Source organism: Pinus tabuliformis, chromosome 1_2, assembly GCF_031772625.1.
Source record: "Pinus tabuliformis cultivar Carrire ecotype Pingquan chromosome 1_2, CPIR1, whole genome shotgun sequence".
Classification (NCBI taxonomy): domain Eukaryota; kingdom Viridiplantae; phylum Streptophyta; class Pinopsida; order Pinales; family Pinaceae; genus Pinus; species Pinus tabuliformis.
Window position 1 is genome coordinate 80,053,979 of NC_142298.1, and position 24,978 is coordinate 80,078,956.

Here is a 24,978-nt window from a genome sequence, read left to right on the forward strand (position 1 = left end):
AGGAAAACCTGAAGCGTGAGTTTTTTTACTCACTGCCGGAAATGCCCTCCCCCCTCCCTGCTCTCTTTCTTTTTTTCTTATTCTTTTTGCACGTTAGTCCTCTAACGATGCGTGGGGTGCGAAAGCACTCGAGCCCTTGTGGCAGCTTACGGAATGCTTTTATGCTTCTGGAAATGCTTAGCATATGCAATGTAACTTTTTATTTTTCTTAATAAAAAGTTCGCTTTTTCTTCGGAAAATATATATATATATATTAATGATTTTTTAAGTTTTAACACAGTTTTGTATAAAAAATATATATATTGGAAAATTTGTTTAATCGGATGATTTTTTAGTTATTTTTAATGAAATTGAGTAATACTGATGATATTGTTTTTCTAGCCAGAAGCCATAAGGATATAGCAGCTTAAAATCTTCGATGATTACTACTCCATGACGCGTATGACCGTCAAGACTAAAGTCGTGATAATTAAATCCAAAACTATCAACTCTAACAATTTCATCTATGATAACAATTATTTGGAGAAGGTTTCTTCATACAAATATTTAGGTATTGACATTCAACATCAACTCAAATGGAATTATAGCATTGAGAAAAATGATAATTAGAGGGTGGAAAGCTTATTATGAGTTTGAAAACAATTGCAAGGCGATTCATCTTTGGGTTTGGAGTAAAAAAAAAATTATCTTTGAGATCCTTGTCACTCGTGTTATTTTATATGGATGTGAGGTTTGGGGTTGCAGTATATATAGAGAATCGCGGAGGAAATCAAGTTGATTCAAAAACAATTTATAACCTATAACCTCAATATTAAAGGTAATATTCCCCATCATATCCTCTTGATTGAAGCTAGTCTTTCCCCCATTGAAAGCATGACAATGTTTCACTATCTGATGTATAAGATGAAGCTTTACAACATGGAAACCAAGAGGTTCCCCAAACTTCCTTCTAACTTTAGCCAAAACACCCATCTCTCACTCAAGCGAAGTGGCACAAGGATGCCTAGTCTTGACGAGTGCTAAGAAGAAAATGAACATTGCAAAGATAAGAACTAACTCCCATGAGCTTTGAAGCGAAAGTAGGTGTTGGTCTATTGCCAAAACACCTTGGGATGAAAGAATCTGTCAATTGTGCGATACTAAAAGGATTGTAGATGAAAAACACTTTCTCTTAGATTGTCTATCTCTCACTGACATCCGTTCTCATTTCCAAAGCATCTGCCACACTACCAACTTTCTTGACCTGTTTAGTCAACAAAACTAGACTTCTTTAGTCAGCAAAACTATAGCGATCTAGGAACGCTTATTTCCCAAAGCATCTGCCACACTACCAACTTTCTTGACCTGTTTAGTCAACAAAACTAGACTTGTTTAGTCAGCAAAACTACAGCGATCTAGGAAGGCATTTCACTTCTCTTCGATCATAGAAATAAAATATTAAATAATATCAATTAATCTTTTATTTTATGTAGGTCCAATAAACTTAATTAGTCTCCGTGTTAATCATCATCATCATTTTTAATATAAAATAGAACTCAACCCTTTAAAAAGACTTCATTAGTCTCTGTAAATATTAATCATCATCATCATTTTTAATATAAAATTGAATTCGACAACTTAAAAATTATGAATTAAATTTTATTTATATTTTAATAAAAAAATTATACCAAATCAAAATTCAACCTTTCAAATAAATTTGGAATAATATCCACCCTGAAAAACAGATCCCCAGAAACACATTAAAAAAAACTCGTGCAGTTTTAAAAGGTCTATCCCATTCTAAAAATACTACCCAAATGATCAAAATTTTCACAGCCTTATTTACCAAATCTCAGAATACTTATTGCAACACAGGACTGAAAATTTACTGGTCATGATACGACAACCAACCAGTCACTATGAGCTGGTTGCAAATGTTTTCTGTATTATTGCATTGAATAGGCAATCTTAATGACAGAATGAATGATAGAGGTGGGAACAGTGACAATTTATTGACTGATGGCGACCTTGTTTAAAAGGTTTTACTATATGAGGACTCATGCAAAAAGTTCAATGCAGTTGGCAAGGTTTTAAATGATTGGATCATGCCCCATTAATTTTATACAGTGTGAACGCTTTTCGAAATCTGCAAAGGCTTCAGAAGGTTCCTCTGAAGTAACTACTTGCGTTCACAGTCACAAGCCAAAGGTGGAATATCACTATCCTTCACCTAAAAAATTTATAACACTTCATAGTGGGAGTCACCATACTGTGGTTGGTCAAGTGAGCTTTCTGGTCCATTCAGGGGGCTTTAAAAAAGGAAAAATTGTTGGAAATTTAGAGGGAGGGAGCAAGAGTTGGTTGCTTTGTTCGGTGATTTTAATCCCTAGGACTCTGGATTTATTCATTCCTTTTCCACTGTGATTTTTGCCATGGAAGCCCCACATGAAGAGATCTTGAGAGTAACAAGGGAGAGTTTCAGGAGTGGAAAGACACAGTCACTGTGTTGGAGGAAGCAGCAACTCCAGTCTGTGCTCCATTTGATAGCTGAGAATGAAAAAGAGATACTGGGGGCGCTTTACTCTGACTTGGGCAAGCACCCTCTAGAGTCCTACAGAGATGAGGTTAACTCCAATTGATTTCACTTTTCCACCCTCCAGCTCCCATTCCCATTTCTTGATCTTTGCTGATAATTATTAGCATGACTGTGAATTCCCTTTGCTGGTTCTCATTTGATTCAATTCAAATAATGGTTGTTTGTCTGAATTTTCTTTTGATTCAATTTCAGCCATGATGGTGTCTCTGAATTTTCCAGTAGAACATGCTTTTTTTTATTCAATACTTATGAAATTGTATTGGTTCATTATTGTTTTTAGTATTGGTTCATTATTGTTTTTAGTAGAGATTTATTGAAATCATGAATTTGAGTTATTTAATTTATACCATAAAAACAATAATTATCCTAAAAATATTGAAAAAAAAACTTGTATAAACACCTAATTATATAGATCTTTACCTGAATTTTCACCTTATTATATTCCTGCAGGTTGGGACTGTAGAAAAATCAGCTAGGGTTGCACTCAAACACTTGCATCAATGGATGGCTCCTACAAAGGTGAGTCTGTGTATAACAGTGAAATTTTAAAAGGAGTGTGGAACGTTAATGGGGTTTCTGATCATAGGTTCGTTCAATGACAGGTGGGCATACCGCTCGTGGCTCAGTTTGGTTCTGCTGCCATAATGCCAGAACCTCTCGGTGTGGTTTTGATATTTTCTGCTTGGAACTTTCCATTCAGTGAGTAGCTCCTTCATTGGCATTTGTGTTTTTTTAAATGAGGATTTTATATATATATATATATATATATAAAAAGATAAAGATAAGATAAGATAAAGAAATAGTAATTGTTATATGTTTTTGGTTTTTAAAGTTTTGTTTGAATTTGAATAGAAATTGTTTTGATGATAAATTTGATTGGTTAAAATTGTATGTGTTAAGTGTTTTAGAAGTTATTAGATTTTTATTTTTATTTTTATTTTTATTTTTAAATAATAAACCATTATAAGTTTTTTTTGGGTAGTAATCACACATTATATTATTAAATTATAAATTTAATAAACTGGAAAATTTAAAAATGTATAAATATATGATATATAATGAATTAAAAATAAATAAATATAAAAATAAAAATTCATATTAAATTTAAGATAAAAAAAATTATGTTAAATTAAAAAAATGGGATGAAAAAATTATATTACATTTAAAAAGAATTATAAGAATTTTTTTATTAAATCTAACCTATTATATATATATAAAAACCAGAAATTTAAATTTTTTTATTAAATATTCAATAATATTAATAATAATTTTAAAAAATAAAAATAATATATATTTAAAATAATTAAGCAAATTTAATTAATAGAAACAAATTTACTTACTTAATTTTTTTATTATTAAATATTCAATAATATTAATAATAATTTTAAAAAATAAAAATAATATATTTTTAAAATAATTAAATAAATTTAATTAATACAAATTTACTTATTTATTTAATTTTAATTTCCTTTATATCAATCTGCTAAATCAATCTAACATGCAACCTTACTTACTTACTTACTTAGCTAAATCAATGTAACATGCAACTAATCCAAAACCTCACAACTTAAGCAAGCTTAATGGGAAACCTATCTGCTGATGGGCTACAAGTTCAGATTGATTAATGTCTTTTACTTTCCAACTAATGGGCTACAAGTTCAGATTGATTAATGCCTTTTACTTACCTTAATTTCATTATTATTATTTTTTAATTTCATTATTATTATTTTTTAGTTAAATTATACTTCATTTTTTATTATTTTTATTAAATTATTTAGTTTTTAATGTTGTTTAAATATTTATTTATATTAAAAATTATTGAATTATAATTTAAAATTATTAAATATTTAAAATTCAATTATTTTAAAAAATTCTCAAATTATTAAATTAATTTCTATATTAAAAATGAAATTTAAATAACAAAATTTTCTTTACAAAATCAATAAATTTTTTTTATTAGTTTTTATAAACATGAACCTTAAATCCCTGACACAGTTCAGTTAGTAATCTGAGATAAGTAAAATAAATTTAAAAGAACCAAATTCAATTCCCCTATAGTGACCTAAACTAATAAGAGAAAAACAAGTAATGAACAATAAAAATAAGATACACGTGTTAACCCAAAAAAAATGAACAATAAACACACATCTCCTAACAGCTCTTTCCAAGAGAGCACCAAAATCGATCAGCGACTGTAAACCCAGAATTTGGAATGGAACACAAACTTTAACCTATGATCAGTTTTCTATTGCCTTTAACCTATGATCAGTTTTGTATAATTACAGTTTTCATCTTGAAAATGGTTGAATCTTTAACATTTAGTACTGAAAACTAATGATACATACTTGATTGCTGGTTTTTTTGAAGTGTTAATTACAGTTGTCATCTTGAAAATGGTTGAATCTCTAACGTTTATTACTGAAAACTAATACATTTAAGAATTAGAAATATGTACCACTTAAAATATTTGGAAAATGGATAAAATAGTTAATTCTCCAAAATACCTACAGTCAAACAATCATTCTCACAGGGCATGATAATTACTTTCTCTACATCCCTACAAAAGACAAATGCCTGATCCCTTCCGAGATCTCTTCTTTAAGGTGTCTCCCAAGTTAGTAATTTAGTTGACATTGTCATCCCAATTAAAAAAATGTTGTCTTTAGCTGTCGGTGCCACTTTGGACTATCTTCAATATCTGCAACAAATACAGAAGAGTACCTAACAGTTTATGAGTCAATATCTTTCGGATTTTTCTATCCAACCAAATTATCTTCTTCATGACAGTTTAATATTTCCTAATGTGACCCCTCCATAATTTTCCTAATTGACTTAACCAAGTTCATGTGCTGCCTTTGCTCTTTCTTTAGTTTGGAATAGTATTGTTGTGTAATCTTGAATTTTTTTGTGGGAAAGTAAATAGAAATTTCATTAATTTTTGAAAAAGTTATGAAGTTATATTATTTTTCATGTATTAACTTTAAGGGATAGTTTAATTGGGAGAGTTCTTGTTATTAAGTATTTTGTTCTTGTTGTTAAGTATTTTGTTTATTGGGAGATTACGAGGTTAAATTTTATAAATGTTTTTGGGGTGAAATCTTGCTAGTTTGTTCACGGGTCAAATCTCTTCTTTACTACAATTTCTAGCAAGATTATGATTTATTGTTATTTAAAATGTACTTTTGGATTTATAAATAGATTCAGCATCAAATCTCTTTTCGAATACAATTTCTAGCAAAATTGTGATTTATGGTTATTTAAAATGAACTTTTGGATTTATAAATAAATCCAACATCCTTAAAAAAAAACCTCGAACACACTTAAATTTTGCAATTTAAACTTATCACTACTGGTCCCAGCCCTTCTCAACTAAATACAGCCTATCTTAGATCGCAAGACTCTCTTCTCAGAGCAAAATAGTGAAGCTGATTCCCTCTCCAAGCATGCTCTCTCACTTTCGCCTGGTTACATGTTTTTTGAACAGATCGTAGACGGATCCATTCGTAGTGAGGGCTCTTTTGCTTTCCTCTGATTACACACTGTTTTTTTCCCTATGGCCTTCATTACCTTACAGGGTCGGTTCCATGTTTTCTGCCTTAGTTATGATTCTCTTTTTACAGGGTCGGTTCCATGTTTTCTGCCTTAGTTATGATTCTCTTTTTATATTTCTTACAGTTCCTCTTGATGGTCTGTTTGTGGAGCATAGTACTGTTTCTTAATGATGTGTTGGGAAATATTTCTGCTCTGTTTCTTTTTTGTGGAAGTGAAACAGGTTTTTTCCCTTGCCCTCTTGTAAGATGAATGACTGTAATATTATCCAAAATTTAAGTTTTTTCCCTTGCCCTCTTGTAAGATGAATGACTGTAATATTATCCAAAGTTTAAAGTGTTTCTGGACCTACAAATATGTAAAACATTTCAACTTTAATTGAAAATGTTTCAGTTTTTTCTTCTTAAACAAAAATTACTAGCTTTAAAGAAAAATGATTAAAAAAATACTGAGAAAAAGATCATTTCATCTCTTAATTAAACTGAGCGTTCAAATATTCGGTTCCCAAATTTCTTTGGGGTTATGATCTAGATACTAAATTGCATCATTACACATACAAGTCATTATATTTAACATAAATATTACACCAAACAAATTACAAACTATTAGTACCTCTATCTGTAATCTACTCATGTATTGTTTATATCTATGGTAGATTTGGCCATGGATCCGATGATAGGAGCAATTGCAGCTGGGAATGCGGTTGTTTTAAAGCCCTCTGAAATCGCTCCTGCCACATCAAAACTTCTTGCAACACTCATCCCCAGATATTTAGACAACAGTGCTATTAAAGTTGTTCAAGGAGGAATTGCGGAGAGCACTCAGCTGTTAGAGCACAAGTGGGACAAGATATTCTTCACCGGTGAGTAGTCGATGTCAATGATGATCAGACTCTTGAAGTTCGAGGAAGGTGTGTTGATCAGTTATACTAAAAGTTATTGGTGTTGTTGTAATTTGCAGGAAGCCCCAGAGTGGGGAAAATTATTATGTCTGCTGCTGCAAAGCATCTAACGCCAGTGACTATGGAATTGGGTGGAAAGTGCCCAACAATTGTGGACTCCAGTCTCCAAAAGAAGGATCTGGTGGTAATTACTAATCACTAAAACAGATCTGTTAAGAAAGGTTATCTATTTCAATATGAAATCCACTGCTGTTATTAACCTGATTCAAGTAGAATCAAAACCCAAAAGAAAATTCCCCTTGAAAAGATCTGTGACTGTGACTATGAGAAGTGGGATTCTTATAGTCTTTTATCATATTTGAATGGAATGAGACAGAAAGCGAGACATTTAAATGTTTTTTTTTCATTGTCCAGGCATCTTTATCTAAATTGTAGATTCTGGAAATATTTCAAAATCTGATTAGTCCTGGGGTTGCAAAATATTTTGAAAATCTGCTAATTCTAAGGATATAAATCTAATGAGCTATATTTCAGATTCCTAAATATTTCCAAAATCTGCCATCTAATTAAATCCACCCTTCCATTGAATCATTTACAACTTCTATCACTGCCACACATTATAATTGGGATGGCTAGTCCCCCAGGACATCAGTAAACCAAAAAAACAAATTGACTGGAATCATTTAGCCACACATTATAATTGGGATGGCTAGTCCCCAGGACACCAGTAAACCAAAAAAACAAATTGACTGCCGTACAACCAGTGTTACAATTAAGATTAAACTAGTACATGGTATAAATTAAATGGATGATAGAAGCTCATAGCCATCAAATTCCAGTGTGCCATTTCTACTGAGAATTTGTAACATCAACATAAGAGTGGAGGTAGAAAAGAAAAAAGCAATTACAGAACTCTTTATTTCATCTATTGAATTATGTATATGATTAAGAATATTTTCAGATTATTAAATGTAAACTATACATAATTTTTTATATTTTAAAGAACTAAAATTTTGGAAAATCTATTCCAAAATAAACCATACTTATTAGCCTAATTACTTATAATTGTACTTGTACATATATCTACTAGTTCAATTGCCCGAATTGCCCGGTTGATAGGGACTGACTGATGATGGGACTGAGTAATGATTGAATGGATTAAAAGAGCCAATAAAAGTGTACTTTTCCAATTGAAAAAATCGCCTCTGTACCAGTTCTCAGGCATACATAGTCCGGCAAGAGCTAAAGAGCTTATCATTGGGTATTAAATGCCTGGCTATATGCACTCTTGATAACCCGATAACACAGGCGTGGAGTGACTAGATAAATAAAAAATAATGGCGTGTGTTATCGGGCTATCGAGGGCGCATGTAGCCAGGCATTTAATGCCCAATAGTAAGCTCCTTAGCTCTTGCCTGCATAGTCCTGTTTGGGATTGGACCATAAAACTTTGTAGAGACCAAACCTTCACAGGTTGGACCACAGCCTAGGGTTTAGAGTTTACTTGTAGAAGTGTACTTATACCTAGATTTACTCGAGGTATAAAATGGGTGCAGGTAACTGCAAAGCGAATAGCATTTGGAAAATGGGTGACTAATAACGGGCAAGCATGCCTCTCGCCTGACTACCTCCTCGTCGAAGAGAAATTTGCAGACACTTTGGTAAGTTGTCAACACTTCTTTCCTTTGTAAGCAATATGAGTTTATGTTACTCGCTGTTTTGTTGATATTCATGATGTATGAGTCGATAGATAGTCGCTCTGAAGAAAACGATAGAAAGATTCTTTGGGGAGGATGCAAGCACCAGTGGCGATCTTTCCAGAATAGTGAATCAGAACCAATTTTTGAGGTTGAGAAAATATTTGGAGGATCCTTCCGTTGCGCAATCTGTAGTGTACGGTGGCAAATACGACGAGGACAAATTGTGAGTACATAAACCTCATTTTAGCATTGTTTTCCTATAATTGAGTTTAAAATTGTAGATTTTTATGGGTAAAATTTAGGTTTTGTTTTGGTAACATTTTCAGTTTTTTATGGATTTTTTAGAATAAAAAAATTGAGTTATATAACTTGTAAAATCCTAATGTTTTTTAGTTTTTTAATTTCTCATAGCATTAAATTTATTTATATAATTTTAAAATTCATTTTAAACAACAATAAAATATAATTTCTTTCAAAATTATATTTCAATTCCCAACTAAAAAACTAAAACATCTATTAATTACACTACCCACAAAATAATCTTATTGGAAGTTTTTGAGAATATTAAATTTATTAAAACATCTATTAGTTACACTACCCACGAAATAATCTTATTTCTCCAAAATAAATCCAACATTTATACTTGTCCTTTATGTTTACACTTGAAAATAAACATAATCCATAATCCATGTTAGTGCTGAGGAATGTAACAGTTGACAAAATGAACCCAACATTTAGACTTGTTTTTCATGTTTCCATTTGAAAATAAACCTAATCCATGTTAGTGCTTATGACTGTAAGCATTAAAATAAAGAGAGAGTATTAAAGAATAATATCTTCAGTTAACTGATTTAGTCAAACAGTTCGTTGTCAGTGCCTTTTATGTTTCCCATTGAAAATGAACATCCATGTTAGTGCTTAGGAATGTAACGATTAAAATTAAGATAGAAGTCTTAAATAAGAATATCTTCAATTAATTGATTTAGTCCAACAGTTAGTTGTCAGTCCAAATTAAACCCTCCATAGGTATTCCCATATGCCCAGAGCTGAAGATAAACATAATCCACCCATTTTCCTACAGTTGCAGGGAATATTGTCCTGTTCAGGTGTACTTTCTTGCCTATAGATTAAGCTATAAAGCTGGCCTGACAAGCTGACAAAGTCTGTGCCTATGTACGTATGTTTCCACAGCTGGCCATCATGTTGTATGTAAGTTTTTGGAATTAACTCCAAATTCTGCACACAGTAGAATTCCAAAAATTGACATACAACATGGGTGCCTGAACAGGCAGCCCTATAGCCCAATGGCCATACCGCAATGTATAAAATTTAAATCCTCTGCTACTTCAGAGCAAGGGGCATTAGACAGGACTGCACAATCAATTAAATGTAATTTCTCAGGCTAAGGTCTTACAACACAATTACTATTTGCCTTACACCATGGACACAACGTATGTTGTAGAGCATCTTGTAATTTCTCTGAGTGCAATTACTTATAAGCAATTTAAGTGAACTGACTTTCTCGTTTCAGGTATATCCAACCAACAATTTTGCTTGATCCGCCATTGTCATCCGAAATAATGAATGATGAAATCTTCGGACCTTTGCTTCCTGTGATTACTGTATGAACTTTTTCTTTGAATGCACCTACATTTAACTTTTTATTCATCTTTCTACTGCATTACAATTCAAACAATTGATGATGATAATTACAGTTGAAGAGAATTGAAGAAAGTATAGACTTCATCAATTCAAGGCCAAAACCACTGTGTATCTATCTTTTCTCCAACAACAAAGATCTGAAGGAAAGAGTTGTATCTGAAACATCATCTGGGAGCCTGGCAGTGAATGATACTATTGTTCAGGTGATATTATGTTCTTATTAGTTTACATTTTCAAATTCAAAAAAAATATACACAATTATTTCAATTTGTTTTCTCTTTTGGAGACGCTGTATATATTGAATGAAACGACCAAATTTTGGGTGAACGCTCCATCCATAATCAGGGATAAGTGTTTCCCTGCAACTAATTTTTAGAGAAATTGTTATTTTTTATGCACATTCTGGGGATTCCACATTTTGATTTTGCAATGATCTTTGGCAGCTGAGATTCAAGTTACAGTAAATAAAATATGTGAAGATTTAAGTTGATTAGAGAAGATATATGTTTGTGGTGCAGTTTGCTATAGACACACTGCCTTTTGGAGGAGTGGGAGATAGTGGTTTTGGAAAGTGTCATGGCAAGTTTTCATTTGATACCTTCAGCCATCCAAAGGCGATTCTATATAGAGGACTTTTTCCAGACTTCACCCCAAGATATCCTCCTTGGAATGACTTCAAACTCAGCTTTGTGAAGGCAATTTTACAGTTCGACTATTTTAAGTTGATTTTGTTATGCTTAGGCCTCAAAAAGTGAAGCCAGTTTACTTTGTTTAAAGTGTGCAGCCTGGTAATGGATGCATGCAGCATTCTATAATGAGATTCAGTTCTCCTTGATTAATTACAAAGCATCTCTATTGGTTTTGAAATTACTATTATTTAGTGACATTCAGTTCTCCTTGATTAATTACAAAGCATCTCTATTGGTTTTGAAATTACTATTATTTAGTGACATTTTTATGATTGTAAGCACAATATATGGTAACTGGTTTTCAATAAAATTAATTGGACATTTTAATTGGTTTCTAGTGAATTTTTTTGATAAAATTTATTAAGATATTAATTTTTTTTTCCTGAGTGAATTTTATTAACTGTAAAAGTTGGAAAAAAATCTGGTCTCTGGAACCCAGACCAGCTCTAATAATAGACTCTCTTCAAAGAGGAGAGGGACAACTGAGAGCTAAGAGATACAAAAGTGATCAGACTGAAACTAAGACGCTGGCCTGACAGGTCTTGTAAAAAAAAAAGCAAATATGTGTAAAAAAAAAAAAGCGAATATGTGATCACAAACCAGAACCATATCAGAAGGGTTCAACTTTATGCTGAGGGGTTTAACTTTGATCCTGCAACCGAGATGGCTGCTTCTGGGTTTGTTGAAGTCTTTCCTGTCACTGGGGATGACGCTGGCCTAACAGGTCTTGTAAAAGAAAAAACAAATATGTGATCACAAATCAGAACCATATCACAATCATGCTGAGGGGTTTAATTTTGATCCTGCGACCGAGATGGGTGCTTCTGGGTTTGTTGAAGTCTTTCCTGTCACTGGGGATGCCGAGATGTTGCTCACTCTTCTCCAGCCTCCTATCAAGCTTAAGGGATTGAAGAATGTACATGCTGGATTCATGACGATACAGGATAGTCGGCCCCATTTGAAATTTCATTTGACACTAAAAGTCAATGTACATGCTGGATTCATGACGATTCAGGATAGTCGGCCCCAATTGAAATTTCATTTGCCATTAAAAGTCAACTTTCGGCATATATTGATTAAACCAACCCCTCGTGTGACCTATATTCAGGATCCAATATGCCCATTCAGTTGAAATTTCATTTGCCATTAAAAGTCAACTTTCTGCATATATTGATTAAACCAACCCCTCGTGTGACCTATATTCAGGATCCAATATGCCCATTCAGTTAAAACCTCTGTATTTGAAAATAAAGTTCTATGAAAAGAGGATGAGAAGAGGCTTCCCCCTCTAGTTTGGTGAGTTCTTCCTGTACAGGAGGAGTGAGCTCCCGAGAGCAAGATGTAATAAAAAGTGGAGAACACCTAAAGAGATCAATGAAAAGCACCACCTCGAATGTAATAAATAAGATGGAAACAACTGCAGAATACTCTGTTGCACAAGTTTCCGACTGGAATCTCTGCAATTCAACCAAATTGGACGGAAAAATCCAATATTGAATTTTCAAACACAATTGTCTCTGTCCATCGATATTTGCCAAGCCGGGAAACATACATCATCCACTCTTTGGCTTGTATGCAGTTGGGAGAATGGCTTCACAGTAGTACCTGAGCTCTCATGGTCGTTCCAAGCCGAGTGCCTCACAATCCTTGCTTCCCCTCCTGCATCCGAGTTAGTTTCCGACTTTTGTTTTCCTCTCTAATTATTCAAAGATTTAATGGTGCAAGGATCATCATGAGATTTTCCTTCACACGTTGAACATCTCGGCCAACCCACCACCTGAACTGCATCATCTCTTCACCATAGCATAGGTGAGGAACATAAAAGCCACTCATGCATTTACAGTCGCTGAGGGCTCATTTCCACGTCCCCGACTCATTAGCCAGGTGGGGTAGTATAGCTCATCCACCTTCTCTTTCCTTTAACTTGATTATCACTTCATTTCGAGGAAAATTATACCTTTCTGTCTACAATCCAGTATGAAATGGCACCCTACAATCCAGTATGAAATAGATTTTGTATGAAATGGCACCCTACAATGCAGTATGAAATAGATGATTTCACATGAGTGGCATTTAAAAATAATAAAGTAATAGTTACTAATAACCAAAATTTTTAATTTTAGTTATAAATAAAATATTTTAATTGCTATTTTAATTTTACATTAATTTTGTATTTAAATATAGAATTGACAAAAAATAATATTAGTAGAGTTTAGGCTTCTGTGATCCATATTAAGTTTACAAAAGATTTTTCGGGGAAGATCACATGAAACATCATTTGTCGACGCGTTTCGAACCAACCAGTGTGGTTCATCGTTAGGACAAGTTGAAGGAAGAAACAACTTAGTAAGTTAAATAGACAGAGCAGAGCCTCCAACGCGTAAAAAGACCAACAGCTGTTTCTTCAACTTGTCCTCACGATGAACCACACTGGTTGGTTCGAAACTCGTCGACAAATGATGTTTCATGTGAAACGCGTCGACAAATGATGTTTCATGTGAAACACGTGGACAAATGATGTTTCATGTGATCTTCGCCGAAAAATCTTTTGTAAAAAAATAATATTGTTGATATTACATTATATTTAATTCATTTTATGTTTAGTTTACAAACAATATTTGGAAAAAAATTATTTTAGTAAAAAAAAATAATTCACTATCAATTATATATAAAATATTTCAATGTTTATATTAAAGAAAAATAAAGTAATTTAAGTTAAAAAAAATTATTATATTTTCTATTCCCATTACTAAAGAGTAATTTATTGATATATAAAATTTAAAATAATAATAATAAGTTTAATATGGATTATACATCAAAATTGTTAATATGTATGTCAAGTAAAAGATTTTAGCATCCAACATATATAGAGATGGGAAGATTTTGATATATAACATTTTAAAAAACATTAATGATAAAAATAAATGTATATATGAAAATTTATTAATAACAAAAATATTCAATAGGTGTGTATATAAAGAGAGAGAGTGTGTTGTGCAAAACCACCATAGATTCATTTAACTCCAAATCTACTGAGAGTCGAGAGGAATCAAATATCTGAAGGTGTAAATCTTTCCTCAAGATCTGCACAGACCCACTGTTGAGAGGAATCAAATCTCTCAAGGTGTAAATCTTTCCTCAAGATCTGCACTCAAAAATAAGTTTGCATCTTAAGAAATTTGATCTCTCTGGGAGGTTGGTAGATTCGGAGTTAGATGGATCTATGCTAGTAAATTAAATTTTATGAAAATTAAAATATGATTTTTTTTTTTTTAAATATAGATATTAAATTAAAATTTCAATGATAACTTTAAATTAAAAAAAATTATTAAATATAAATAATTAATTTTATAAAATCAAAATCATATTTTTTTAGATTTTTATTTATTAATTATATTTTTCTATATTTTAAAATGTTTATCAATTACATTGCATAATCTCCATAATTTAGAATTTTATGACATGGTTATATATATATATATATATATATATATATATAACATTTTTGTTATAATAATAATTATTGGACTGAGATGGTAGAGATGTTGTAATGTTATGTAAACATTTTGAGTTAATCAAAATAAAATTAAATAGAAACAACTCTCTGCTAAAATAGAAATGACTCTAAACTAAAATAATAATAATAAAATTATATCTTATTATTATTTTTTTTATTAATTCTTGTTGGATAGTTAAAGTAAATTTGACTTAATCAAAATAAAATTAAAATAGAAACAACTCTATGTTAAAATAAAAATAACTTTAAACTAAAATAATAATAATAAAATTATATGTTATTATTATTATTTTTATTAATTCTTGTTGGGTAGTTAAAGTAAACATGAATTGATGGTTTTTTAGTTCCAGGTTTACGAGAACCCATGGTATTCATGTGGAATATAGCCTTTTTAAAAGGGAAATTAAACCACCCTAGATCCATCTTAACTCCAAATCTACCAAACGTTGAAAAATAAAGTTACAATTTAGTTAATTGTTATGATTTTTAAATTTTGGCAACGTGAGATGTATCATGAAGTAAGTTTTTGATGCCTATTATAAATGGATGTCTATCTAAGTTTAAGGGTCATTTAATTTATATGGTTACATTAGTTACGTCAGAAATTTTTAGTGAAATGACCGAGCTCTATTCACCTCAAGAAACTTGTATAAGTCATTATCTTTGTTCACCTAACAAATGCATAGAAGATGCCATCTTGACCATATTTGCAAATTTATTTCATGTAGAGTGTCTTGGCAAACATGTCAAATCATTATAATGATAATTTGTTTCAGCTTAATTACATACATAACCCTGTCTATTTTGAAATAGAGCTTTTAATTTAATTTAATTACTAATAATTATTAGGTGGATGGTAAAGATTTAACCTAGTATCATTCACAAATTTTTCTCATAATACCATTTTTCTCAGTTGAGTTAAATTGATTAATTAAAAGAATGACATAGGAACAAGTATCATATGAAATGAGTTATGATTTTTTTGGCATGTGGTATTGATAAGCCATGGTATTGTAACAAAGTCTATTTACAAGTTATGAATTTCCATGGTGAAGTGGCAATGAATCTCCATAGTTACTACCATTTTTTCCCTTTTAATTAATTAATTGATTAATTTCTTAAAAAAAGTCATAGGAATAATTGTCATATGAAATGAATTATGGTTTTTTGGGCCAGTAGTCTTGATAAGTCATGGTATTGGCCCATGATATTGTAGGTTGTAACAAAGTCTATTTACAAATTAAGAATTTCCATAGTGAAATGACTGTGGATCTCCATAGTTAAGAATCTTGTTACATATATTTTTTAATATATATATGTTTAACTTATGTATTAATTTTTTTAATTAATATGAATTTTAATATATATCTTAAAATATTATTCATTATTTTTTGGACATATGTAAGACATAAATATACCGATGTAAAGTTGACCTTATATACCCATATGCCATAAAACATCTTGAGTCTAGTCCATTCATACATTTGTGGATTGGTGGACATGTTGTCCATTAGAGGTCACCCACTATTCTTTTTTTTTGTAAGCTATATAAATATATTTATATATAAGACAACTAATTTTACATTGATATCGTTTGTTTCCCAAAAAGCATTGTGGTATCCCATAAACAAGTAGATTGAACATAACTTGTTCCCATGATCCAAGTTTTAGCCAAAAAAAGACAACAATAGCCACTTAGTAACATTTTAACTATCTCACCTATTAATTGTTACATGCATTGGCGGTCCTAGGCATTCAAAGAAAATTGTGTTTAAATATAACATCGTAATACATATTGAGAGCCATCGAAACATAGTAGAAGTAGACATAGCATAGACAAAAATAAGAAGTCAAGTGCCATGAAAGACTATTAGTCTAATTAATATAATGATTGGAGAAAGAGCATTGGAGTTTCCTTGAGGTGAAACCTTTGTTGGCGCATTGATAAAGTGTGAGTTTGCAAGTAAATTCCAGAGTCTGAATCAAACACCACGAAGTGTTCCACCTGAGTTAGTCCGGTGACTATATCGTCAAGGTTGTATATGATGTCCTGAAGGATTTGTTTGATCTCCTCTTGTCTCACAAATAACTGGTAGCATGCAACTTGCTTGTCACAGATGACCATGTGAAGTAAGGTCTCTAGTTGATGATGTAGAGCCATTGAGTGGAGAAAATGAAGTCTCCTTTTATGCAATTTTCCAGGATCCAAAGTCCATCTGAAGGTGTTGCCACTTATTTCAAAGACTGAATAATATGTATGGTCGCAAAATTCCTTGGCTTCCAAGTGAAGGACCACATTCCTCACTTCAGGAGGGATAAAGTCAAAGTAGTAAGCCATTGAGTTCCAATTGAATAGATGTCATCGACCAGGTTGGCGCAGCTGAGGGGCCATAAGAACAATTGTTTTAAACAAACTTGGCTGGGGTGACTAAAGTACGATGAAACAAATGGTGTGGACAAACACAATAGGTGTGACCAAAAGTCAAAGCCGGGTACTACAATGATGAAGAGGTGGTAGCTCAGGAGTGTAGTAACTGGAATGACAATATAAGCGAAACATTAGAAGGATGTTGTTGACCATGAACTTGGCAAAACAACATACACACCTAGGGTGAATTACTTCCCTTTGACACTATATTAGCAAGAGGAGGTGACAAGTGGAAACTCTACAAATGAACCTTGGGAAAGCTATCAAAACCAAATTGAAATTATGTCTGAGTACAAGACACCACATACAAGGACCAAAAAAATGAATGATATGCCCACAAAGTCAGGGATTTAAGAAGAAACGAAAGGCAGCACAATGACTAGCTTGAATGAAGGACCCGTTATTGTGTTGTGCAGAAAGAGAACAAAAAACATGGGCACCTGCAATAACCATCTAGACTGCCAAACCTAAACGAATTAGAAGAACCAATGAATTGACAACAAAAGGTTAAACAGGAAGGTTGTAAATAAGTTGACAAACCTTCATCAAATTCGTAGGGTGCCAACCTTGGTGAACTGTAGTCAAGGGAAAAAAAAATGGTGTGCAGGCCTGGAGACACTCATGAAAATCCACCACTTGGAGCTAAGATCCATGCATTTATAAAGAACCCCCATAACCTGAAGACCAAACAGATTGAAAATACTATACGAAGGATTAGAAGCGAAGGAGGGACATCATGTGTTATAACACACATATTAACATTTGCATTAAACACCCCATACATGTGCGCTCTTCCCTAGAATGACTCCATTATCAACTTCAATGGCCAAAAAATGCGAACCAGGAGAATGTCGGATGGAAGTCCCTCTCCCTCCAATCGCCTATACTTAAATTGATTTGAAAAAAATTGTTCAGGTTGATCGTGTATAAAGTGTGAAAACCACATGTGAGTAGGTTTCAGACAGATGGTGGCTCCAATGCTTTTCCCCATGCTCACCTTCCACTTCACCATTATGTGCGCATGTATGCCAATCATGCTAATTGACTCCCTTGCGAACCTTAAATACGCCCCTATCGGGGAATAGGCCACCCACTATTCACTGTTGAGTATTGCGCCACCTTAATAATAAGGATTTTAGATTTAAAAGTTGTATATATCAATGTATATTCAACAATATATATCTCATCTTATATAGTATTTAATATGATACTATAGAATGGAAATTTTTCTTCATTGAAAAATCAATTTAACTAAAATCTTCTTGACAAGTTGACCTAATTAAAATCATGTAATTTCTTAAATTTTTTCAATATGGATGGTATGCAAACAAAATCAAAGTATATATTCAATTGTGTAAAAATGCATACTGGTGAATCATCTAATACACAAGGAAGAAGGAACGTAACTTCTTTCTTAGTTTTACTTTGCTTTAAAGACTTGAAATACCGACATAGGCATGAATGTTCACCATATTTGCACTCAATTTCAAAAACATGTCAATTATAGGCACTTTATCATCCTTTCATAACCGTCCAAACTATCACCATTTTGCAACCTCAAAAGCCATGTAACTAACTTTTTTTCCATCCAGCTCTAAGAAAGAGCACATAAACTTATTAGTGTCCTACTTAAAACACATAGTCTGATCAAGTTCTTCTTTATGTGATGGTGTTAATTACTCATGGTATTAATCACAACTATAAAAGAACATAAACAACCTCCATTATATAAAAATGGAGGAGGCCCAGTGTCAGTTAAGTATAACTTTGACCACTATACAAATCCTTACATGAACTTACAACTCACTATAGCTATCTCATTAGGAAAATAAGTGTTGGAAAATACCAACTCTAAAACCTCATGTTAATCAAAACATAGGGAGTAAACATAAAGAAAAAAATGGGTTCTGGCAAGAGGGCCTAATAAGGTACCCAAGTAAAAACTCTCATAAGTGGAGAAAAGGAGAAAAACCCGTAAGAGAAAAATATCCTCTCCAAAATAGAGAAAGATGTGAGTGCTCATATAAACATGGAGTTGAAACTATAAATCCCATCATGATCCACTGAATGCCAGGAACAAAGGCTAGATCTAGTCCGGAAGTATGAAAAGCTAAAGTACCAAAATTGTGAAGATGAGAGCCATGAAAACTTAATGAGATTGGTTGATATCTAAAGTAGAAAACATTGTAGAGGCACAAGAATGGAAAACATTGTCAACTTCCCCAAAAATGCTTCAGAGAAAATAGGTGTTGGTAAAGAACCAGGACAAAGGTTTCAAACAAAAGAAACAACATCAACCAAAAAATGAACAATGGGTCCTACAAGTATGGCAAACTCAACACAAACATGATACAACAAAAATAATGAAGATGTATGAACATTGTCACTATAAAAAAGAATAAAATATTAGAAATGCAGTGAACACAACAACGACAACAATATTTATCATCATCAAACTCCCCCCTCCCCTTGAAACGCAATTGAGGGAGTAATGACAATCACATTGATGACATGCAACGGTATGAAGTCTGCAAACATCTCTTCAAAATATTCCATGGTCATCCATCAATCCAACGACAATCAATCTTGATGGTTGGTACTGGTCCATGATTCATCCTTTCACATCTCTTCTACAATGATCTAAATGCAATGCTACTATGTGATAAAAAATGTTGATGCTCGGGTGATTTCCTCTAATCCATGTGAGGATGTTGATATGGCTTAGTTTTAGGTTCTGCAGACTCAAATTTGGGTGCAACAACACTATCATATAGAATTACAATTGTACCCATGTTGTGAATTTGTTTATCACATTCAACAAGAACATGTTCTTGCAACACCTTAGTTTGAATTCCCCCAACAACAAATGAAACCTCTCTAGTCTCAAAAAATTTGGATGTAGGTAATGAGGTAGTAGCAGGATCATATCCAAGACATGTTCTTGATGTTTGCATTGCAGGGTTAATAGGAACAACAATCCCCTGCTCATTATTCCAATGTCTTCCTATGGTATATCCAATTTTTCTTAGTGATTGGAACTCAATACCAATTGTTTAATTTTCAAATTTAAGTGAAACAAAAGCACCATTATTAGCATTAGCAGGTGAGCTTGAAAACTCAACAATAACATCTCCTTATGAGCTTTATGAAGGTGAGTTACTTCTAATTCAAGGTGTTTCTTACACTCTTGCAAGTCTTAAATGACCTCATCATTTTCAATTAAGTATTCTTACTAGGCGTCATAATATTGTTTTAAAGTTTGATATTGATCCAATAATATATTTTTCTCTACTTGAAGAGGGCATGCTTCTTCATGAAGAAGTTCCATTGAGGCTTTTAAATTGCAAATCCCCAAAACTCGTTGATTATTTGGCTCCTCCAACTTGCAAATTTTCTTCTTCAAAATTGCATTTTCTAAGTCAAACAAGGACTCAACTTTCTCCTTTAAATCTGACATCAAGGAGGTTAATATGTTCTTGAAACCGAGTCTACAAGATTTTGGAAATAGTTACCCATGGTCAACTCCATATTGTAAACCTTCCTAATTTTCTCAGTGAGAGTGCTCCATAAGTAGTTTTTAAGTATGGTTTTATTTTTGCAAGATATAAATGATGGAATGCAAATGAAGAACCTCATTGGGTAGTTTCTCGACTTCCTTTTTCTCATGAAGTTCCTGCAGTCTTTTACCATTTTTAAAAATTGTTCATAGCACAATAAATTGGAAAATGTGTTTCCACTAGCCACCAAAACAAAGCAAAGTGGCTTGCATAAAAGGATTGTGATATGGCTAAAAGGATTTGCAAGGCTATTCCTCACCCAACATGCAAATCAAATTTGCAAGGTTGTGTTATACCAAAAATTTCCAAATAGAAATCAAATGGATATGCCACAAAACATATTAAAAAAATGGAGATTTCCTCATGGCAAAAAGAACAATGCTCATAATATTCAAAATATAATAAATTGGCCAAAAATTATGTGAAGTACCTCCATAAAATAGACAACTCATTTGACAAAAAAAAATATTTCAAGCTAGCTTCAACAAATAAATTATTGAAGAGATAATCATTAAGAATCACCACATAGTCAAATTTGCAAGATTTGAGGATGCACACTAAATGGGGTTGTTATTATTCTATTATTGGTGATGTGTAAATAACAGAAAACGAATATGGAGAAAATGAAATGCCTCCACAAGAACCTAGTGGAACACCCGATCACAAGATACCCAAATAATAGATCTAGCGGCATAGATCTACTCCACCTTAGGTTGACTAGCATATGTCGTCATAAAAACTAATAATATGCTCTTAATCCATAGCCCAACAAATATCCATTGCTTAACCTTTGACTTTCATACAAAGAATAATATGAGCTACCTATAATATCAATCCTACCTAGCTAGGGACTAGTGCCATAAACTGAAGAGTAAATTCCACCAACTATCACACCTCCAAGTGAGCTTGCCAACACAGGTAGACTTAACAAGATGCAAGTTCAAGATTGTGGATTTATCAATTATACTAAGAGGGGGGGTGAATCAGTATAGTACACGTTAAAGTTTATATAAAAAAATTAATTACAAACTAATACACTAATCACGTCAGAGAGTTGAACAAAAGATATACATGGAAACCCATCTAGGAGAAAACCATATTTATATGATTTAAAATAGGCACCAACCTATAGAAGACACCAATCCCCTCAAATTTACAAGAACCAACCCAAGCTTGGATTTGCAAGTACTAACTTGTTGAAGACACCAATCCCCTCAAATTTGCAAATACGAACTTCTTGGAGACACCAATCCCTTGTGGTTCTACTGATCTAATTTCTTATATCCTCTAGATCTTCGTTTCATCACATTTTTAGAATCAATCCAAAGGCACCTTCTCTAATTTTTACAAACTCTTTAATTCTAATCTTCTTCCTATCTATTATTTCAAGGCAACATCTTTTTCTTTATAATTTAATAACATTCTTCTCTCATGTTGCACAACTCAACACTATGTTCTGCATGCTCCTTATGAGATTTGATCTCATACTTCTGATCATCACACACTTTGTTGACACGTGTTAACTCAAATATGTCGTTGTGCATATTTGAGCTTTCTTTTCATCTAATACAGGATTAGATCTCTACAAATATCTTGTCTCTTCACATAGCTTGAACATTCACTTCACTTTTTTCTCTCGACATGCACATTTAATATTTACGTGTGTGCTTCCTTGACTCACACTTTCTAATGGCGCATTTTCTCAAATCACTCACACTCTATCATTTAACAACCTACTTTTATTTATAACTTTTTAACGCTCTTGTTGGTTTCATTTTCGCGCCTTTTCCTGCGAAGGCAGTTTCTTTTCTTTTAATGTTGTGCAATAATTTCTTGTAATTGAATCCCTAATATAACCATAAATTTTTAGAGTCATGATATTTCTCAATGACTGTTTCAACATTCAATGTTGTAAAACCAACGCACTAACAACTTCTAACCAAGCCCACTTTGTTGTGGAACCAGGAACAACTAGAGCTTTGTCAGTCGAACATTATATCACGACGGAAATTCGGAAATCGGTAAAAAACTAACATCTAACTATCTCATTCCTTTGAGACTTTTCCCTTTGATATAATTCACTACCATTTCATTTCAACACCTAATGCTCCAATTTCCCGATACTCGATGTGGGACCCACAAGTTCTGTGAATGTGGTTTTTGTGTGATCTTCATCCATTAATGATAAACATGTCAAAATTATTTAACACATGAAATATTTACCAAGCATGGTCTTGACATGAATATCGATGCCCTTAATTCTACTCCATTGTGTCGTCGTGGACTGATTATTGATTGTCACCTTTCACTCCACATCATCACTACCACCTAGCTTATTTGGCCCCTTTTTATGCAAAGCAAAGGCATCATGCGCTTACCTCTGCATAGACTTTCCGCTACATAGAATTATCTTCCACACAAGCCTTTCTTCCCATAAAATTTGCTTCCACACTAGTCTTTCTTCCACACTGGCCTTTCTTCCGCACAAAACTTTCTTCAACGCTAGCTTTTCTTCCGCACAATATTTGATTCTGCACAAACTTTCCTTTCACATAATCCTTTCTTCCTTCTTCAACTTGTTGCCTTCTACCTTCTTGGCCTTGATAGCCTTGACATCAATGAAAACACTATCAACAATCTCCTCCTTTTTCATTAATGGAAACCTTTGGCATTGGAGAGTGAGCATCCTTTTGCTTTGACACCTTTCACATCCAATTTTCAAATTCCACATTAGTTTACCATACCAATAACCAATATATTCTCCCCTTATGTTGAACTTCAATTATTCTAATGCTCAAATGCTCCGCATCAAGTTTTCGTTTAATGGAGCATGAATATCCCTACACCAAAACCCACAGAGACAATCACAGATATGATATTTAAATGCATACTAGTATTGTACTAGAGATTAAAGTCCTTGATATTTCACTTGTAGCTCCAGTGACCAAGAAGGTGACTGACTCCAATGGAAGAGAAAGGTTAACTTTCTCCCCCTTTGACATCAATGGAAAAGTGATATGTCTGCAACTTAACAATTGATACTACATATTGAGCATGAATACACATCCAAAACCCCATGAACTAATGTGTCTCCTAACTGGTAACTCCCCCCCTTTCAATACCTTTCTCTTGCATTTCATTTTCTTAATATATGATGACAAGCTTCCATAATCCATACTTAAAAAACTAATGAGATGTGAGAGATATTACTCCCAACCTCTGTCTTTAATACTCGAATTACTTCATGGGAATAGGTTTGGTAAAAGTATATACAATCTATTCTTTTGTGGAAGTGTAGTCAAGTATAATAATTTGTTAACTACCTAGTCTCTCAAGAAATGATACTTGATAAGAATGTAATTTACCTTGGAATGCATTATGGGATTCTTAGAATTGTCAATAGCACTAGTATTATCCCACATAATTAGAATGGGGTGAGCATATTCAACTTTTATATCTTTCAGGGTGTGTTTCATCCATAGAATCTGAGTGCAAAATGCAGCAACTATTATGTACTTAGCTTCAGTTGTAGACAATGAGATAAAGTTATAATTTTTACTTATCCAAGACATTAGGAAATTACCCAAGGAGAAATTTGCACCACTTGTTCTCTTTCTATCATCAACATTGTTTGGAAAATTTTCATCTATGTATGTTGTTAAGTTTAAATATGTGTTCCTTGAATACCATAGTCCATAATCAATTCAGGTATATGAAGAATTTTTTTACTGCATTCACATGACTCTCCTTGGGGTTATACTGGAATCTGGAAACTAATCCAACAACTTTCATTATATCAAGTCTTGATGATGTTAGATATATAAGGCTTCTGATCATTGACCTATACATGTTCTTATTGGCATTGGAAGATTCATCATTTTTTTCTGAAATTTCACCCATGTCACCATAGGTGTGCTAACATGTGCATAGTCTTCCATGACAAATTTCTTCAATATATTTTTCAAGTATTTGTTTTGATAGATAAAAATACCTTTATTTGATTGAGAAAATTGTAACCCAAGGAAGAATTATAATTCTCCTAGCATGGACAACTCAAATTCTTTTTGCATGTCTATTGCAAATTGTTGACCCATTTATCCTTGTCACTTCCAAAAATGATATCAACCACATACACAAAAATGATCAGTAAATTCTCATTATCAATTTTAATGTAAAGATTATTGTCTATTGTACCTCTTTTAAATCTTTTTTGTTGTAGATACCTATCAAGTCTTGAATACCATGCTCTTGGATCTTTCTTTAATCCATAAAGAGATTTCTTCAATTTACATATCTTATTTGCATCTTCAGACAATTGAAATCCTTATAGTTGTTCTATGTACACTTCCTCTTCTAAATCACAATTAAGAAATGTGGATTTGACATCCATTTGATAGACT

At 32.6% G+C, this 24,978-nt stretch overlaps 1 protein-coding gene across 2 annotated transcripts in view; it reads left to right on the top strand.

Moving 5' to 3' along the window:
• LOC149204521 (aldehyde dehydrogenase family 3 member F1-like) overlaps positions 1-11,403 on the top strand; it is a 70,185-nt gene extending 58,782 nt beyond the window's left edge. The window contains exons 1-10 of one of the 2 annotated variants that reach the window (XM_089394741.1): positions 2,211-2,603; positions 3,026-3,094; positions 3,178-3,274; positions 6,780-6,986; positions 7,085-7,209; positions 8,582-8,686; positions 8,776-8,948; positions 10,257-10,347; positions 10,441-10,590; positions 10,906-11,403. In XM_089394741.1, coding sequence (XP_089250867.1) covers positions 2,412-2,603; positions 3,026-3,094; positions 3,178-3,274; positions 6,780-6,986; positions 7,085-7,209; positions 8,582-8,686; positions 8,776-8,948; positions 10,257-10,347; positions 10,441-10,590; positions 10,906-11,142 — 1,446 coding nt within the window. In that variant the 5' untranslated portion in view covers positions 2,211-2,411 and the 3' untranslated portion in view covers positions 11,143-11,403. Of the gene's footprint in view, positions 1-2,210; positions 2,604-3,025; positions 3,095-3,177; positions 3,275-6,779; positions 6,987-7,084; positions 7,210-8,581; positions 8,687-8,775; positions 8,949-10,256; positions 10,348-10,440; positions 10,591-10,905 lie in introns of those variants that run through there. The other variant, XM_089394740.1, reaches the window with a different exon arrangement.
• Positions 11,404-24,978: the final 13,575 nt, after the last annotated feature.